Source organism: Equus quagga, chromosome 18 (assembly GCF_021613505.1).
Source record: "Equus quagga isolate Etosha38 chromosome 18, UCLA_HA_Equagga_1.0, whole genome shotgun sequence".
NCBI classification, from domain to species: domain Eukaryota; kingdom Metazoa; phylum Chordata; class Mammalia; order Perissodactyla; family Equidae; genus Equus; species Equus quagga.
Genome location: NC_060284.1, coordinates 29,441,972 through 29,455,389, shown reverse-complemented (window position 1 = coordinate 29,455,389; position 13,418 = coordinate 29,441,972). Strand labels below are relative to the sequence as shown.

At 39.1% G+C, this 13,418-nt stretch overlaps 1 protein-coding gene across 9 annotated transcripts in view; it reads right to left on the bottom strand.

Annotated features, from left to right (window-relative positions):
- Window positions 1-13,418, bottom strand: part of TLCD4 (TLC domain containing 4) — a 99,119-nt gene that overhangs the window by 42,406 nt on the left and 43,295 nt on the right. For 8 of the 9 annotated variants that reach the window (XM_046645579.1, XM_046645577.1, XM_046645576.1 and 5 more), the window contains one exon: window positions 4,125-4,289. In XM_046645579.1, the coding sequence (XP_046501535.1) occupies window positions 4,125-4,279 (155 nt within the window). In that variant the 5' untranslated portion in view covers window positions 4,280-4,289. Of the gene's footprint in view, window positions 1-4,124; window positions 4,290-9,609; window positions 9,708-13,418 lie in introns of those variants that run through there. The other variant, XM_046645582.1, reaches the window with a different exon arrangement.

Sequence of the window (13,418 nt, the reverse complement as noted above, 5' to 3'; positions counted from 1 at the left end):
AACTCAGTTTCCCAAATGGTGGTTCCATGCGTCGTAGAATGGCAGTGATAGACTGAATAATGCAAAGTATTTTTCAATTTTATCATTTCATTTCATTGTCACCTATGCTTCTATCTTTCTTTGGCTTGCAGCTCTCCAAGATTCAAATGCCTTTACCTACCCTAACATGGTGAAAAGGAAAAGAAAATAGTTCAAGATTCAGTCACAGAAAATGAAGAGACCCTCTGGTCTCTCCCTTCTCTCTTCTATCCATCTTCATGTTAGAAAGGGTTTTACAAAATAACGGTTAGTATCTTTTATATCCCACATTTGAACAATATCTTTGTGCTCTTCTTAAGACAACTATACCTCTTATTTTTAAAAAATACACGGAGAAATAATTCTCACTTTTGGGGTAAAAAGAGCTGTAGCATGTATGAACCAGACAAATCAGTGTAAGGTGCAGAAGAAAACAACTAAAATCTTATTCACGGTCTGAGTTATAAAAGTGGATGCCTGCAAAACAATCTAACTCAAACATAGGGCATTTCAGATCAAATATGACCATTCTCAAATAAATACTTAGACTTTGGCAGAAGTTCTTTAATTCTAAAAGAAAATTTCAATAAAAAATAATTATAGCAATTTTAGAGACCTGCTGAATTCATTTTATAGTTAGCATTAACTTCAAGCTAATAACAACAAAAAGTATTCCCATAGCTGCTCCAATTCACTGAGATTCGCAAATGCACAGAGCTGTTTGGGCACGTGAAATGCTCTAAACCAAGTGAAGTAGTCATCAGAGTTACTGTGAGTTTGAAACCTTCTCAGAGATTAATGAGTTACACACCAAAAAACTCTGCAAACCAACTAATTAAAACTCCAGCAGATTTCTATATCCTGAGATGTCTTATTCATTTTCCATTTATCTTTTGTTTAAAAAATCTAAAAAGCAATTTTTACCTTAGAATTATATAACAAAACAATAGATTCTGGAGGGCTCTGAATTATAATGAAAAGTTCATTAAAAGAGAGGCACAGTTAATACCTATCCTTCTCAAACTCTTCCAAGAAATTGGAAGAGGAGGGCAAACTTCATAACTCATTCTATGAAGCCAACATTAACCTGATACCAAAACCAGACAAAGACAACACAAAAATAGAAAATTACAGGCCAATATCACTGATGAACATCGATGCAAAATTCCTCAACAAAATACTAGCAAATTGAATACAACAATACATTAAAAAGATCATATGTCATGATCAAGTGGGATTTATTCCAGGGATACAAGGATGGTTCAACATCTGCAAATCAATCAACATGAGACACCACATTAACAAAATGAAGAATAAAAATCACATGATCATCTCAATAGATGCAGGGAAAGCATTTGACAAGATCCAGCATCCATTTATGATAAAAAGAACTCTGAATAAAATAGGTATAGAAGGAAAGTACCTCAACATAATACAGGCCATATATGACAAGCCCATAGCTAATATCATTCTCAATGGGGAAAAACTGAAACTATCCCGCTAAGAACAGGAACCAGACAAGGATGCCCACTTTCACCACTCTTACTTAACATAGTATTGGAAGTCCTAGCCAGAGCAATCAGGCAAGAAAAAGAAATAAAGGAGATCTAAATTGGAAAAGAAGAAGTACAACAGTCACTATTTGCAGATGACATGATTTCCTATATAGAAAACCCTAAAGAATCCACTAAAAATCTTTTAGAAAAAATAAATGAATATGGTAAAGTTGCAGGATACAAAATCAATGTACAAAAATCGGTTGCATTTCTATACATTAATAACGAAATAGCAGAAAGATAAATTAAGAATACAATCCCATTTACAAGTGCAAGAAAAAGAATAAAATATCTAGGAATAAACTTGACCAAAGAGGTGAAAGATCTGTAAACCGAAAACTATAAAACATTGTTGAAAGAAGTTGAAGAAGACACAAAGAAATGGAAAGATATTCTGTGCTCTTGGATTGGAAAAATTAACATAATTAAAATGTCCATAATGCCTAAAGCAATCTACAGATTCAATGCAATCCCTATCAAGTTCCAATGACATTTTTCACAGAAACAGAAGAATCCTAAAATTTATATGGAACAATAAAAGACCCCAAATAGACAAAGGAATCTTGAGAAAAAAGAACAAAGCTGGTGGTATCACACTCACTGATTTCAAAATATACTACTATAGTATATAAATGTATATAGTATAAATTTATACTATAGTATAAATATACTATAGTTACCAAACAGCATGGTACTGACACAAAAACAGACGCACAAATCAATGGAGCAGAATCGAGAGCCCAGAAATAAACCCTCACATCTACGGACAGCTAATTTTTGACAAGGGAGCCACAGACATACAATGGAGACAGGAAAGTCTCTTCAACAAATGGTGCTGGGAAAACTGGACAGCCACATGTAAAAGAATGAAAGTAGACCACTACCTTACACCATACACAAAAATTAATTCAAAATGGATTAAAGACTTGAATGTAAGACCTGGAACCACTAAACTCTAGAAGAAAACATAGGCAGTACACTCTTCGACATTAGTCTTAGCAGCATATTTTCAAGTACCATGTCTTACTGGGCAAGAGAAACAACAGAAAAAATAAACAAATGGGACTACATCAAACTAAAAAGCTTCTGCACAGCAAAGGAAATCATCAACGAAATGAAAAGACAACCTAACAATTGGGAGAAGATATTTGTAAACCATATATCTGATAAGGGGTTAATATCCAAAATATGCAAAGAACTCATACATCTCAACAACAAAAAAAACTAACCACCCACTTTTAAAATAGGCAAAAGATCTCAACAGACATTTCTCCAAAGAAGATATACAGATGGTCAACAGGCACATGAAAAGATGTTCAACATCATTAACTATCAGGGACATGCAAATCAAAACTACAATAAGCTATCACCTCACTCCCATCAGAATGGCTGGAATTAAGAAGATGGGAAACAATAAGCATCAGAGAGAATGTGGAGAGAAGGGAACCCTCATACGCTGATGGTCAGAGTGCAAACTGGTGCAGCCACTATGGGAAACAGTATGGAGATTCCTCAAAAAATTAAGACTAGATCTACCATATGATCCAGCTACTCTGCTGGGTATTTATCCAAAGAACGAAGGCATAAAGATACATGCACCCCTAAGTTCACTGCAGCATTATTCACTATAGCCAAGACTTGGAAGCAATCTAGGTGCCCATCAAGGGGTGAATGGATAAAGAGATGTGGTATATATACACAACAGAATATTACTCAGCCATAAGAAATGATGAAATCTGGCCATTTGTGACAACATGGAGGGACCTTGAGGGTATTATGCTAAGTGAAATAAGTCAGAGGGAGAAAGTCAAACACCATATGATCTCACTCATAAGCAGAATATAAAAACGACAAACAAACATGTAGAAACAGAGATTGGATTGGTGGTTACCAAAGGGGAAGCAAGGAGAGAGGAGGGCAAAAGAGGTGATAAGGCACATGTGTGCGGTGACGGATTGTAACTAGTCTTTGGGTGTTGAACATGATGTAATCTACACAGAGATCGAAATATATACTGATGTACACCTGAAATTTATATGATGTTATAAACCAATGTTACTGCAATAAAATAAATAAAGAAATAAAATAAAAAGACACAGATGTGCTAACCATACACCATGTTCTTTGGTGTGTAGCATTTAACTGCCCTCTGTCTCTGGCTAAGCCGGCCAATACTATATATAGGCCGCTCACAGCCCCAACTAATGTTTACTTTGTTATCACTTCCAAAGAACATGTGCTTGTTATCACGAATATTTCAGAGAAGAATGCAAACACTACTATTCCCCAGTCAGCAAGAGTCTACTTAAGCTTCCTATACTTCCCCAGAAAGTTAAGTAAATTTTTCCTAACATCTTTCAATATAAGAATTTTTAAAATTTTCTTGTATGAGATCTATCTACTTGTCTTTCCTTTTATTCCTAAGGTCAAATAAAAAATATGACCTTAGACTTTGTTAGATCCTAAATGAAAGAATTGGAAATATTCTAAATAACTTTATTTCATAAAACTAGCTTTCTTTTTAATCAATTACATTTTCATATACTTTACCTTGAGTTCCATTCAATCTTCTTTCCGGAGCTGAGACTATTAAAACCTGAAGAAACATGTGCTGAAAACCAATAACTTATAAAGTGGAAAAGAAGCTGAAAGGTGAAAAAGCTCGTGAAAGTCATGCTGGTGACCAGTTTGGTGTTGGTATCCATATTTCTTCACCTGTTAACAGAAAGGATGACTATCAATTACTTTAAATTGCTCACGATAAACCTAAATTAAATTTTCTTTAATTTTAAAAGAGCATGTAGTTGTAGTTTTAGTAATTTATTTTAATTTAGCACAAATCTATAAATACAAAGAAACTATGAGAATTTCAAGCCTTTACCAGCTATTTGTTGTGTATCTTATATTTGTATTTAAAATAAAAGAGGGAAAAATCTATTAAAGATCTCAATATTATAAATTTCAGGAGACAAATTTAACATAGTGATACTCAAAATCTAAGTCTTAGAGTTTAATATTAAGAGGAAATTTCAAGTACTATAACTGAAGGTTTTCCTTTAGTAATACTATTTTTAATTAAACTTAGGACAAATCACCTGACGTCTCTGTGCCTCAATTTTCTCATCTATAAAATGAGAGTTGGTTAGATAATCTTTAGGAAACAACTAAGGCAAAAGTCATAATAAAACTAACATTACAGCAAACATTATTTGCTATAATAAACATTACAGCAAAACAAAAAATAATTATGTAATTAAAAATTAATTGTACAATGGGACAAACAACATTTAAAACAAAATTGAAATCTTATGAAGAACAATACTGTCTTGGAAAAGAATCATATCACCATTGCTGCTTAAATTAGTATTCAACTTTAAAAAAATATTCTGCAATCACACATATGCTGAGACCAAAAATTCTCCATGGCTTTTTATCTCTAAAATATAAGATTTTTATAAAAGATCTTCAGGTTTTAAGGATAGAATTAGCACAAAGAATAGTTATTATGTACATATATACACATTGAAAGTAAGTTTTCTATCTTATTGAGCTGAACTTTACCTGGCTCTAAAAATCTTAGGAACATTCAGACCAAAAAAAGACACTAAAGCATTTGCTCATATCCAGCAAATACGGCATCTCTATGGCTCCATCCTTGCTAAAGCTGACCCTCAAATGAAAAGGAAATGAATCAATACATATTTCCAGCTGCCTAATGTGAAGAAATAAAATCACCTACTGAAGCCAATTCACTAAAGAAAAGCCAAGTCATTGACTGTACGAGCAATAACCCCACTTGATTCCCTTCCAACCAGGACAGCATAATAGGAATCAATCTCCCACAGGGCCCCTTCGGACAAAATTCATGTGTCCGTAACGAATTCTTTCCTCATTCTTTGGTTCTGGTATGTGCGCTCAGTAAAAATACTGATATTACAATTCTTCTCTGTAAGATTCCATTAACTTTATTGCTCATTTACTTTTTTTTAATTCAACATGTGTTTATTGGGTATTAAAAAATTTAATTTGTGGTCTTTTAGCCTAGGTTTAATATTAACCAAATAATACACAAAAGTAAGTTTTGAACATAAATTAAACATCATTACAATTTGCTAAGTGACACGTAAAGGGGAAAATGTTTTTCTAAGATTAAAGCAAATAGGGATCTGGAGGCAGGGTAGGCAGGTAAATGAAGAAAATGAAACCAGCAACCAAAAGAGAGCGGAGAGTCTAATCTTAAATGTGGGGGTGGTCTGGCCTGAAGAAAAGCCTGTATGTTCCCTGCTGGTCCTGGAGGGCTTCTGGGCATGGGCTACTCATTTACTTTTGCTAAAATTCAACATACAGGGGCCGGCCTGGTGGCGCAGTGGTTAAGGTCACACGTTCTGCTTCGGTAGCCCAGGGTTCACCGGTTTTGAGCCAGGGTGCAGACCTACCCACTGCTTGGCAAGCCATGCTGTGGCAGGCGTTCCACATATGAAATAGAGGAAGATGGGCACAGATGTTAGCTCAGGGCCAGTCTTCCTCAGCAAAAAGAGGAGGATTGGCAGCAGATGTTAGCTCAGGGCTAATCTTCCTCGAAAAAAATTCAACATATATAATAAGCATTTATTTCATGAATGCTTGCCAAAAGTTATGCTATAAAACATAGTAGGTATCATGAAACATTATGCATTTTGTGAATTAATTTAACCAATACATTAAAAAAGTACTAGAACAATTCACCATTAAGAGATTCCCCATTCTTAAAAAAGCTAGTTCTTATCAAATCTTTGTTATAATGGATATTTTCTATTTTCTATTGACTTACTTTCAGTTAACTGGGTCTTTGGGGTATCCATTGAGAGTCTCACTTTGCAAAAACGTTCCCTTTAAAACTAAAAAGTTCCATATAGGCAAGTTGTGGCTTCCATTAAAGGCTCAGCAGACAGAAGCTAATTAAATTATTCTACTTCCAGCTTTGCTTCTTATTAAGCAGCTGCTTGCCTCATCAGTCATGCCAAACCAAGGACTAATCTAGGGATTTTTTACAAATTTCCCCAGAAAACCAAGGCTTCTGGTAGGAAGTAACTGCCCCTGTTTATGCATTGAATCAGGCAAGAAAATTATAAAAATGGATAAAACCAAACAATGCTCATCACTGACATAGATTAAGGGCCTTTGTGAGTCTGGTGATTATTAAGTAGAGGAGTATACAGAAAAAGCAGAAAAGTATTGGGCCTAGCTCACACACCTCTGCATGTGGCTGGTAGCTGGCAGAAGGCTGGGATACTGCCCTAGAAAGGAGCAGCCAGAACAGAAGCGGGAAATATTTCTGTGGCAATTTACAAGCAGAGTGTCTAGACGGGAACTTCACAATATAATTAGCCCATTCTGATTCACAAGAATTGTCACACCAAAGCTCTGCCAGAGGCCTCCTGAATACAAAGATGTTTGTACTTTTTCCCCCCAAGACAGTCTCCGTAAACTTTCAGTCAAGTTGCTTTCTTAGTAGAGAAAAACCTGAAAAGGTTTGAAGTACACCTCTCAACCACCAGCTGTGAGAGCCCTTCTCCAGCGGGAGGACGCCCAGAGGCAGAGCCACCAGAAACAACATAGCCAGGCTGACTCAGCCTCCACTTCAGCCAACAGCTGATCCACCACCTGTCACGTGTCCACCTGGTCCCAGGCACTGTGCTGGGACTCAGAGTACAAAATGGGGGACATGCTTACAGGCCAGTAGGGAAGCAAAGAAACTGATCACCGCCACATCAAATGGCAAGTTCAGGGTGCTCAGGGACACTCTCTGCTTTCTGGGGAATAAATACCCCAAGAGGGGATGCATAACCAGTGACTCCAAAGGCATTCAAGGTGAACCAAGATTCCAAGCCCAAAAAGACCCAGTTCCACCAGCTGAGTCTGGAACTACCAACCTGGAACGCAACCGTTACTCTCATTTCCCCATGTTCGTTATTCCCTCGTAACACCAGGAATTCCTTAGCGAGTACGTTGGAATCAGCAAACCTACTTCCGTACACACAAATAACCGCAACCTTTCACGTTCTGATACAATTTCCAGATAAGAACCACTGCTGTAGTGATTAGTAGTAAAAACCCTTAAAAAGAGGAGGAAAAGGTCTTGCGCGGTTGTCTTTAAAGGCAGCAAGGAAGGGGGAAGCTGGGCAGAATGCTCTACATGGGCTTAGCCTTCTTCCCACCCCTAGTAAGCTCCACTGCCTATTTCCCATGTTGCTTCCAAGCACTCCCTGCTTGCAAATCTCCAGCTCTCCCTCTCTTACAATAGATGAGGTTTCTTCCCATTTCACCAAAAATGAAGGCTATCGGGCATGAACTCCCGCAACGTGACAGTGTTTACTACCACCGCCCCCCCCCCCCCCCCCCCCCCCCCCCCCCCCCCGCCACTGCCCCAAGGCAGCTCCTCTTAGTCTGCACACCATAGGCTGTGCTCACCCCTTCACCATGGCTTACAACGTGTGCAACCAGACCCCACCAACCCCCGCGCACCAGACCTGGATGGTCAGCTACCCTCTGGATGGCTCCATGTGGACATCTTGGAGGCCCCACAGGCTCCATAGGACCCCAGCTGAACTTCACCTCAAACGAGTCCTTCCCTCAGGGTTCCATATCTCAGAGAATGACACTCTCATCCACAACACTGCCTCATCTTCCAATCTCGGGCAGCTCACCCACCCTGGACTCCTTCCTATCCCTTACTCCTACAATTAACTGACTGTCAAATTCTGATAGATTGAAGAATATCAAATGAAGGATAACTTGATTCCAGGAAAGTTCTGAAACTTTCCCATGATAGCCTTAGGAATAATACAAAGAAATGTGGCTGCATAACAAAATTAGGCAAATCTAGGGCTGGTTGAAAAACTAGAAGCACCATGTAGATCAGAGATCTGAAGTAGACTTGAGAAATATCTTCTGCTATCCCATTAGGGTTCTCTCTCTTTGGTCTGTTTTCAGTAATATTTTTACAAATATTTATATGTTTACTCAATCTACATATAAAATAGAGCCGGCAAAGATAGCTAATGTAACAGCTTAAAAAAAAAAATCAAGTTTCAAAATTATCTTCATTGGCTAAAATAATGACTTCCAATCAGAAAGATAAAATATAGCAGGAATAAAATTTTAAAAGGTAATACCCAAGGACTTAGCATAGTAGCCACATAACTAACCCACACGCACACAGGAAGCCTTGGCATTTTAAGTTACACAAACCAATGAGAGACAACAATGTAATGAAGATACTAGTAACCAAAAGCAAACTTCAGGCTCATTTCTAATCAGATGGTGCAGAAGTATAACTTTGGATGAAGACACTCATCACTCCCACTTTACTCTGAATTAACCACATACCAAAGTACCCTGAGAGTAGTGTAATTAACATGGTGATTTTCAGAAACCAGATCATATCATGATGAGTTAAAGGGCTGAGTAATGTCAGCTTGGGAACAAGTTTACTTAATGAGGACCTGAGAGCATTCTTCTAACATCTAAAGAACAGTCATGAAACAGTGAAAGAGGGAACTTACCCTGCATTACTCAAAATGGCACAGGTGGGCAAAAATTACAGGGAGGGAAGAGTTCAGCTTAATTTAAGGAAGAACCTTCTAACAATTTAGAAGTGTCGAAGCATCCGTCACAGAAGTGCTAACAGGACAACTGGAGGGTGCGTCCACAGAGGGCATGAGCACTAGTCTGACTGTCAGAGGACCCTCAAAGTAAGATCCTGGGATTCTAGGAATGAACTTAATTCTGACATCTAAAAAGGCAGTTTTGTACTAACTACTACATTAGATTCTCAATATTCTATCATTTATGTTAAAAAAAATCAAAATTGCACATGTAAGAAAATATTAAGTACATATAACACGGTGGGAAATACACAGGCTTGGTCACAGACTTGAGTTTGAATGTCAGTTCCACCCCTTGCTAGCTGTGTGACCTGGGACAAATTACTTCATGTGCTTTAACTGAACCTCAGTATCTTCACCTGTAAAATGGATATAACAACAATACTAACCTGACATCGTTGTCACGGGGAATGAACCACATAATGTTTGTTGGGCACTCAGAACGGTAATTGGCATATACGGCACATTCAGTAAGTTTCTGCTTCTGCCATCGTCCATCTCCAGCAGCATGTAGGACATGTAATTTCAGGATCTGTCATCACTCCAGCCAAGGGAAACAAGACCATTCTCTGGCCACTGGGCCATAGGCCACCAACTAATCTCTGTTTACATTAGTCAACACTCAAAATGTAGGCAGCCCCCACTGCAGAAATCTATCCTCTCCACGTGACCATCCCTGCCATGCGTCAAAGTTCCTTTGCAGCCACCTGACCCAACCTATCACCCCCTCCATCTCCCAAGCCCTTCCACTAGGCTGCCTGGAACTGCTGCTCCACACCCAGAAAACAGTGCTCTATGCTTGGCCTCTCCTCTGCACGCTCTGAAGACACCCCTTTTCTTCTGCAACCCTACCAGGTAGTGGCTGCCTAGTCCCTTACACTTCAGAGTCAAGAGATGGCCCTATATCCTCTTTGCTCCTCATGGTCCCCTTCAGGCCTTACTCCTCCATTCCCTCACTGCCTGTAAACACCCAGGGTCTTTTGGTCCTGCTATTCAGTTACACCACCCTCTCCCTCTCCTCTTTGGTATTCCAACCTCCTAAACATTTCCTCCCATTCAGAGAATGTAGCCCTGCCCCACTGATGTCCTTAAGCCCTGCCAACATCCTGAGTGACTTTCTATCTACATAGAAGGCCCAGGTGTCCTTAACAACTCATTTTATCTTCATCTGGAACGGCACCTCTTCCATCCCACCTCAACCACCCATGGACCTTTATGGTTCCTTTCTCCTCATTTTTATGCCTCCAAAATAGCATTTCAAGTATTTCCTTTGTTGACCTCTCCTTCAAGCGTTGCCCAGTTTTACAACCTTCTCAAGTCCACTGACCTCTCAGCTTTCCCGAACCCACTAGCTGGCCAAACCCCAACCCTGAATATGTCCAACTATTTGCTCAAAGATGAGCCCCAAACAATCAGAGCACTCTGTTGGAAAAAGTCATATCTCAGAAGAGGTTGAGGTTGATGAGTGTGAAATTACAGAGGGATCAAACAGCCCTCAACACTGCCCTGCACTCCTACCACACTGCCCTCAGCAGGTTACTCCCGTCCTCCCTCACAATAAAATAGAAGCCAACACATGAAAACTCTCAACATCACACTATCACCCGTATAAACTACCTGCATCTTCAACCATCTGTCCTCCCATCTCAGGACAACCTTTCTAACCTGTGCACTTTGGATCCATCATTTCTGGCCTCCTTGGAAATCTTTTGCTCCTCGTTATCCTTTATTCTCTCCTCAACTAGATCTTTCCATTGGCTTTTAAACAGGCTGAAGTCTCCAATAAAAATGAAAATCAGCAGATCCACCATCTCTTCTTCCTATATCCTTTTCCCACCTCTCTTTTCCAATATAGTTTTCTCTCTCTTGCCCTCTCTCCTGCCCCTCCCCTATATCCTTTAAGGACAAAGTTCTAGAAAGGTGTGTCCATACTGTTGCCATTTCTCACTCTTCAGCCCACTCTATTCTTGTCCTCACCCTTATCATTCCTCTGAAATTTCTATTCCTCTGAGTCCTGACGCATATAGCCAAATGCCTATTTGTCAGTACCACACAAGCATTTCAAAAGCACCTCAAACCAAGCTCATGACCTGACCCCTAAACTTAGTCCTCTTCTAGGTTCTTCATCTCAGTGAATGGCATAACTGTACCTCCAGATTCGACAGCCAGAAACCTAGGAGTCATCCTTGATAACTTGCTTTCTGCACCTTCCTACTTTACCACCACATCCAGCCTACCAAGTCCTGTGGATTTCACTTCTTAAATAGCTTTCAAAAACATCCATTTTTATTAAGCTACCACCATCACTTTTGTCGATTGTCTCCAAACTGGTATTCTTAGCGTGGAGGACGCCAGGGAAATCTTCTCTAAAAGCTGTCTCTGATCATGTCACCTCCTCACCTACCCCCAACTTAAAATGTTCATTGGTTTCCCAGTGCTCAGCCTCACCTGGCACTTGCCCTCGTTTGCTACACTCCAGCTAAGGTGGCCTTCTTTCTGTTCCTTAAAGATGCCATGTTCCCTCCCTCTACAAGGCCTTTGCATAACCTATTCCCCAACTCTCATCCATGCTCCTCCACTCCCAAGTTAACTCTCATGCTTCTTCAGCTCTCAGGTCAATCCTCACCTCCTCAGGGAGCTTCTCTGAGCTCCACTAACAGGTCAATTCCCCTCCTTATCTGCTCTCATAACATCATGTCCCTCTCCTTTACGCCTGCAATTTAAATGAATGTCTCCACCCCCCAGTGGAATGTGAGCCCTAGGAAGGTGGAAAACACGAACACTTTTTCCCCTCTCCATTGTGTCCCCATAGCTAACACAGTGCCTGCCATACAGCCTGTGCTCAATGTCTATTAAATAAAATAATGATAATAACAGACAGTCATATTCTTATATGTGCTTTCTATTCTGCTGGTATCTCATCAGTTACAGGTCCCTCAGTTTACCAGTAGAATCAGAATACCGCAAAAAAGAATTTTCTAAATTGATGACTCTAGTATTACAGCATGAAAACACACTGACTTCAAAGGATTCTCACCTCCAGTTGTCCAAAAGCAAAGAGTACCAATACTATAAAGGAGCTAATACTGCATATGTGTCTCAGTCTGTTTGCATTGTTAAAACAAAATACCACAGACTGGGTGGCTTATAAACATCAGAAATTTATTGTCCACAGTTCTGGAGGCTGGAAGCCTGAGATCAGTGTACCAGCATGGTGAGGGCCCTCTTCCAGGTCGCAGACTTCACATGGTAGAAGGGGCTAGAAAGCTCTGTGGGATTTCTTTTACAAGAGCACTAATCCCACTCCTGAGGGCTCCACCCTTTGACCTGATCACTCCCAAAGGCTCCACCTACTAATACCACCACCTTTGGGGGTTAGGATTTCAACATATGAATTTGGAGGAGACACAAATATTCAGACCATAGCAATATGATATTTGATTTCTTTCCCAAACTCCTTACAACACATGGTATGTGTTCAAAGGTTTCATGTGTATATATAATGGTAATCTGCACTGTATTTTCATACTCTTATCAACTACAGAAGTACTCGTTTATTGATTTATCTACTATGTCAGTAGCCCTAACAAGTAAAAGTGTTTAAAAAGTCTCTATTTGCAAACTGTAAATCATTTGTTAATAAACACTTAATTGCAGAAGATGAGATATTTACCAAACCAAATAAACAAAAACTCTACCCAAAAAAGGCACACTGCCCGCCCCTACTCTGCTTTTTTTGACATTTTCATATGGGTGGTACATTGCAATTATCTGTCTAAATGCTCATGAAATGTCAATTATTAATCAGAGATATTAAAATCCCCTAGTAAAGAATAACTATCACACTATCCACTTTTGACTTTTCATTCATGTAAAAACTGTTGAGCATCTAACCAAATACATACAAAGCTCCTGGCTAACTGTAGTTACAGTTTTTGTTTTCTATTGTTGTTGATGTTTTGTAAATTTTGCATTGAAAGCTACATGAAAAAAAGTTAGGAGAATTACATGCAGAAAACATTCCACCTCTTTTCTCTTTTCTGGGCATTAAGTTCAAGAACCATTAACTTAGTGTGAAGTCTTCAGGAGGCCAGCTGCATAAAAGTCAACCTGACTTCTATACATCCTCCAATATTCACGGTACAGCTTTTTAAACTGAAGCAAACGAGAAGAAAATGAAGACTAAACCAGGACAGGC